The sequence below is a fragment of the Malus sylvestris genome, chromosome 15 (genome assembly GCF_916048215.2).
Source record: "Malus sylvestris chromosome 15, drMalSylv7.2, whole genome shotgun sequence".
NCBI classification, from domain to species: domain Eukaryota; kingdom Viridiplantae; phylum Streptophyta; class Magnoliopsida; order Rosales; family Rosaceae; genus Malus; species Malus sylvestris.
Window position 1 is genome coordinate 34,170,692 of NC_062274.1, and position 6,810 is coordinate 34,177,501.

Below are 6,810 nucleotides of genomic sequence, written 5' to 3' on the forward strand. Positions count from 1 at the left end.
AATCTAATTCACAAAGAGAAGTGCTTTTTACACGCAATAACCTGACTTTTCTCTGCAAATCATTGTGTACTATGTTAGGGTAAAATTGTCAATCCCTGACAAAATGCCTGAGTCTGTAATAGCTTAAACTTGTTACATATTTACAATTGTAATAGTTTTAGTCTAGGGAGGTTTCTCACACTTTCAATGCGAAGATGTTACCAAAACGCGATACTCATTCAGGTACGTTTGCATGCATGCATCCAACTACATTCATCTATATCCATATACTATTGTATTTGGGTTAGGACTTTTATTCTTGTGTGTTTTACTTTTCTAGAATCAAATTATCCTGTCTTTCAAACCGTGTGATAAAACTGGTTTGTCAAAACATGTTTTCAAAACTTATCTGTTTGCATGTCGGTAGGAGTTATCTGATTGCATGTTGATAGAATTATTAAACTACATGGATTGCATTGTAGTACTTATCAAGAAAAAAAGGGACCAATGCTTTTGCATATATATGGGAAGTTAGGGACGTGAAAAGGTGAGCCATATATGCATAAAAATTGTTTTTTATTCAAAAGCATTTTCAGAAGCACTAGCTTGGGTTTTTGTGTGCATGGAAAAACAATTTGATTACTACTGTTAGCTTGTGGTTCCAACAACATGGGTTTTTGAAAGAGAAAATATTGTTTTCATGCTGATTTCATTTGGATTTTAAGTTGAATATCAATTATGGAAATGTGCTTTGTGATTTTCGTAATTGATTGTTTTTCAAACAAACACTTCATCATATAAACATTCTGCATGATCGAGTTAGCATCCTACAAAGTTCGAGGGAAAGGTGATTGACGGCTGCGTTAGTGTCGTGCCACTTTAACTCGAAGACTGAAGAAAGATCGAGTAGCAAAGCGCGGAGACAAAGCTGCCAACTGGTATGAGTGTCTAGTTGATGAGTTTTGTGAGTCTTTATGTATTCCTTCTTTCTTAGTGCTTCCTGGCTTGGTAGCCCGAGGATTTTCCCAGTGGTGGGTTTTGCCTCGTAAAATCCTACATCTTGTGTGTGCTCTTTATATTTGTGCTGAATATTTGTGTGGGATTAAATTTGCATAACTGATTATTTTAAGTCATAATTTAAATTAGTATTAAGTTGAAATTTATTATAGTCTAGATTAAATTAGTACCCATCCTAGGACTTTCATACTATAACCGCTAATTTGACTAAATAAGAGATAACTATAGCAAGTTATAAGTGAAACGCAGTAATTTTCTGCACTTATAAATGAGTGGCTATAGGTTTGAAACTAATAAATAACGAGTTAATCGCAAACAATTTATTACCACTACAAACCACATTGCCAATCAAAAAGGTTTTTTCGGGTCAAAGTGGTTTACTTCGCTATGAAATTTAGTCGATGAAAGTTCATTGGGAAAGATTAGTTGAGCAAAACCCGTTGCTTGAAGCCTTTTTCAACGAAAGCACAAATTTTTCAAACGAAACAGGGTTTGCCCGACGAATAGAGCTGTCGGTGTGGGACCATGATTTCCAAGAACCCGAGTAAGGCTGATCTGAATAAAGTTACTTCAGAAATCAGGTCATGTATTCAACAACTCTAAGCGAAGCTAGATTAGACGGAGCAGTGGTGATACCATCATCCTGTTCCAGGGTAAATGGCGAAGACGAAGCGACTTCGCTCAATGTCCATGCTTGTTCCGCAAGACACGTGCTCTGATCTGGATATAGACTCAATCAAATCATCTTGGAGTTCCTACAATTTAGGAATTGAGGTGCGCCGTAAGTAATCATAAATCCTAAGAGGGTGCAATATCTATTTCCAGATATCATCTAAGATTTTCCCAGCTTAGAACAAGATTCTATCCTAAAAGGCTCTTGTTGGAACCAAATTCGCACACCATTGTGAGTGGTGATTGTGCACAAACTCGAGCAACCCGCAAAACAGTAAACAGCCATGAGCAAGCCCAAGACTGCGGGAAGGGGGTGTCGACTAAAGGCTTTCCAAGAATCAAGTTAGTGAATAATTTTAGACTCAAACAGTGGGCAAGAAAATTGAAGTGTTTAGATTGCATTACCAGAGATGAAGCCTAGATGGATGTATTGATACCTTTAGGAGAGAGACCTTTTTAGGATAAATTCCTAGTTCTAAGCAGGGAGAATCCTAAAGATATCTAAAAGTAGATATTGCACCCTCTTAAGAGTCTGATTACTTACGGCGTACGTTAATTCCTAGATTGTAAGAACTCCATCTGATTGGGTCTGTATCAAGATCAGATCGAGTGTCTTGTTGAACAAGCGTGGTTATCCAGCAAAGTCACTAGGACTCCGTCTATTGTCCCATAATATGGTGATGGTGGCACCACTACTCTGTCTGATCCAGCTCTGTCTAAAGCTAGTGAGTCCATGACCAGGCTTCTGAGGTAACTGTATTCGGATCAGCCTTAATCCGATCCTGGTAAATCATGGTGCCATAATTGCCCTTAACAATGCATCTAAGAGGCAACTCGTTCCCTTTGAGGATGGATTGTTATCCAAGGATCATGCATTTCTGAGTAAGCTGAAATACGTACCATTTTAGTCTTCAATCTTTATTTGTGTCTAATCCGATTTTTGGGCCTTGAAATGGTGACGTTTTGGATTTAGACATGCGATCTTGAATATTGTGCCATAAAGTGTGTAATGATGAGACTTTACGATGGTGGCGTTACACGAAAAAGAAGAAATTTTCTTCGATATTCTTCATAAATTCCAACCGAAAGATTGTTTAATCCCAAAGCGAGTCGGTCTGGATTCGAAAATTAAATGATTCTCCCCAATGAAACCTATATATCCTCGAATCTTTTCCTTCCACTTTATCAAAACCTTCAAATCACCTGCTGTCACAAAAAAGGCTCCAACTCTCTTTTCGTACCGATTTCAAAATTCTCCTTGTTTTCTTAAAGTCTTATGTATGGCGTCTTCAAGCAAGAGCACCAAATCACCTAGGATTACGCCTTACAATCTTCCTCCAATGAAGGTTCGCAATTAGGATGAAAGGCAAACCTTTGTTGAAAACCATTGGGATCTCTTGGGCCAATGTAGAGTCTGGTGGGAGTCAGGCCACGATATTCATGCTACGCTCCCAGCACCGTCTGATCCCCAGCGTCCCTGCACCAAAATTTATCCTTGGTTCTTAGACTTGGGCCATCGTTTCCCTCTCTCTGATTTCTTGAAAAGTATCTTGCCTTTTGTTATGACATTGTCATCTGCAATATTTCTCCAGCAACCTTCAAACCCATCACCTGCTTTGAATTGCTAAACCAGTTTTGGTATGGGGCTGGCCTGGGCACTCAAGAATTTAGAATGCTGCTTATTATCATGATGGGTTTCGACAACCACTACTATTTCTTAGCCAGACCTAGTCCCGTTTGGGATTCATACATTCAGGATGTTCCTTGCTAGGATAGGGATTGGTTTAAGGACATACTGGTTGTCGATAAAGATTGGGAGGGCACGATAAACGAAGTTAGGGTTAGAGCTCTCCATTCTCTCAATCTAGAGTTTAACAATGAGTTGGTAGACATCAGGTTGTACCGTCCAGAGCTGATCCACCAGCCAATGCGGATTCCGGTCGCACACCATAATTGGAAATGGCTGTTTTCACCCGAACGCATCATATCGCCAACCGAACCATTCATCTTTCTAGGATCTACTAAAAGATCATGTTTTTTAAAATAAAAAAAAATTAAAAATACGAAATCCGGTGAGGAGAATGGAGAGTAATCATAAACAGCAATCGACCATTAAATATACATCTAGGGTTTATGGATTATGTTGTTACCAGATAGCGACCCGATTAGTTAACATGTTGACCTGAAACTCGTTACTTCATGCAGGATTAACAGGTCGTGCAAGAAATTGTCAAATCTAGCTATATTAATCACATCCCTGCTTGACGAAAGCCCTATCATTTTTATGTTTCATTTTTGTAATTCATTGTTGTTGAGGGTAATTGAGTCTATTTTCTTGGTTATATTTGAAGGTTTATATAATAAGTGACATTTGTGAATAACTTTGGCTTTTTTTTATTTTATGAAAACTGGGTTTAAAGATGAAGCTGGATCCATATTGAAAGCCACAAATTAAGTGACCAAAGTAAATATATTTAGATGAAACAGAACATTAAGATTGAAACATTAGTGTCCACAAACTAAACAAAGTTGAACAGAAACCAACACCATCATTGAGATCAATGATAGGCATACACGTATAGCAAAGAACAACATAACTTAACTCTAAAGTGAGGCCATACGGACTAACAAGAAGCTAGCTCTTCTTCTATTCCTGCTGATCGTAGTTCTTGTATTGCTCTAGGATTTTTTCACAACCAGCCAATGGCTCGTTCTTGAAGAAGCCCATGTTATTTGCATAACGCTTGTCCTTAACCACACCGTTGTAACGGGTGACTACAACGTTCGCACGGCTGCGTCCGGGGTCTGCCGATTTACAGTCACTTATGGGACTGCTAACAAGGACAGACTCACAAATTTGGTCTTCATGGTCCTCTTCAACCAAAATGTTGTATGTTCCAGTCGAATCAGTCTCTCCCTCGACGCTGTATGCAAGCTGCAAGGTGTTCCTGTCTTTGCACTCAATTCTCACCCTTGCACCTAACAAGCACATCGCAACAAACAATATGTAAATAAATATTTTAGTAAAATAGCGGTTATAATACTGTACACTAAGAAACTATATGTATTTTCTGATCCGATTTGATTGACATACAACGTAGTGAGCAATTATGTGATCATAAAATATGTATGCCAGGCTACTTATCATTACAGGTAAGTTTTAACATATAAACAAAAATCAAATCCGTTTAGAAGGGCTACCAGGAATGTAATTCGTGGCAGTCGTCTCAAAACCGCATCGGCAAGTGTCACAGTAGACGCGACCTTGAACGTGGAAGGGATTGCCCAACGTGCGTGCGCTAACAAGCCCCAGAAACATGCACAGGGCCAACAACACCACCACCCTAGACATGGCCATGGCCAAGAATATTATTTTTAGCAAGCAATTAGTACTGGCTGAGACAAGTGCCAAGAGAGGAGGGGAAGGCTCAGTGAAATCGAAATGTCGAACGTGAAGAACCAGAGTGGAAACTATGGAATGAGACGTAATGCATTCATACATATATATATATATAGCTAGTGAGGCTATTGGACTTCGGAGGAAGGGAGGGAGCACATATACACTACCAGTCACATGCACCGTCATTGAAACAAAGAGGGTCTTGCGGGCCATTTCTTATGCCCTCTCCTCCGCCGTTGGCATTAATTTCAATGTGTAAGATGAGATCCATTTCCTCCTTCCAGTATTATTGTATAATTTGTAGGACATGAGGGATTATAAAACTAGAACCTATGTTAAATATATATTGCATGCGAAAGAACGGAGAAAGTCTTACCCCGGTTCGTTCACACGTCCAATTAAGTAGCTGTCCCATTGCCAGTACAGAGAAACATTACTGTAACACTGTTATGTACTGATACTAATTGGTATAAGCGTATATTATTCATACATATATATATATAGAGCTTGAAATATAAATATGTATTGCTCACTCTTGTTATAATAGATAGATTAGTAAAACAACATGACATTTACGGTTACATAAAAAATTTCACTATGAATTTAAATTTTATTATGTAAAAATAAAAATAAAATGAATGCATAATAACTTTGTAAGACGGTGGAAACAAAGACTTATAGAAGCATTGGTTAGAAGATGTGATTACGGGATAAAGATTCAGGACCAAAGGAATAGAGGAAGACTTAAGAAGACTTGGAAAGAGGCTCTAAGAAAAGATTTGAACTACTTGGATCTAATGGAACATGAAACAAAACCGAGCATAATGACGCTTTAAGATTCATATAACTGACCCCACTTAATAGGATAAAGCTTTATTATTATTGTTGGGTAACTACGGTGGAGGGGAATAGTGAAGAATACCGAAGTTTTAGAAGAAAAAAGGAACCTTACTGGGGAATCTAAGATCCTACACCTTTTAAGCTACACATGGTTAAGTTGAAAACAATAAAGCTGTTAGATTATTTGACCTGTCTCTTTAAAATTTTAACAATTGTTTTTCTTTTAATTTCTTTATCCTTCAAAATATCCAATAACTACTGTCCATGGAACTTTCATGTTTCCAAATTCCAAAGAACAGCGAGTGGGATATTTTTCTTCTTCCTCTTTTGAATACTACTTCATATATTGGAATTATTGGGTCTAATTGCTATATTAAATTACATGGAAAATCAAGAAATAATTTATGCAATTATATATCAAAGTAATGCATGCACATGAGTGACCAATGCAAAATGAACATGATATAATGGATTAGAAAAACCTAGAAAATACGGTCGAGGCAAGTGTTGGACACTTTGTCCTTAAGACAAGTTTACGTCCCACTACGGTGCTTATGGTTGATCGGCGCATGTCTCCAAAGATACAACGACCACATCCTTGTAATAGTAGCACTCCAAATCACAAGGCTCCATGAACCACGATTGTGTTGAAAACTCTCTTATATGGACTCTAATAGACTTTCTAAAATTTAATGCACTATATGTATGTATGATGAAAAGTTCTGCAATGATTATAGGGGGCATCCCTATTTATAGATTGTGAGATACCTTTTTGGAAAGCATGTGACTATTCATGAAGAGTCAAAAGTTGCAACACTTCATTTAAGTAAGGGTGGGCACTTGGAATCGAAAACCGAAATCGAAACACAAATTGAAGCAAACCGCACCAAACGGTTTGGTTT

General features: G+C 37.9%; 1 protein-coding gene across 1 annotated transcript; it reads right to left on the minus strand.

Moving 5' to 3' along the window:
* Nucleotides 1–4,103: 4,103 nt before the first annotated feature.
* Nucleotides 4,104–5,162, minus strand: LOC126604250 (protein DOWNSTREAM OF FLC-like). Its single transcript, XM_050271427.1, has 2 exons — nucleotides 4,870–5,162; nucleotides 4,104–4,647 (listed from the first exon to the last, which is right to left on the minus strand). Exons 1-2 carry the CDS (start codon nucleotides 5,024–5,026, stop codon nucleotides 4,316–4,318), a joined length of 489 nt encoding a protein of 162 aa, XP_050127384.1. The 5' UTR covers nucleotides 5,027–5,162; the 3' UTR covers nucleotides 4,104–4,315.
* Nucleotides 5,163–6,810: the final 1,648 nt, after the last annotated feature.

Bases quoted from the DNA above. Each gene is read 5' to 3' on its own strand.
- LOC126604250 (XM_050271427.1), bottom strand. From the start codon at position 5,026: ATGGCCATGTCTAGGGTGGTGGTGTTGTTGGCCCTGTGCATGTTTCTG. The intron at 4,648-4,869 runs GTAGCCCTTCTA...TGTGCTTGTTAG, and splicing joins TGCCACGAATTACATTCCTG to GTGCAAGGGTGAGAATTGAG.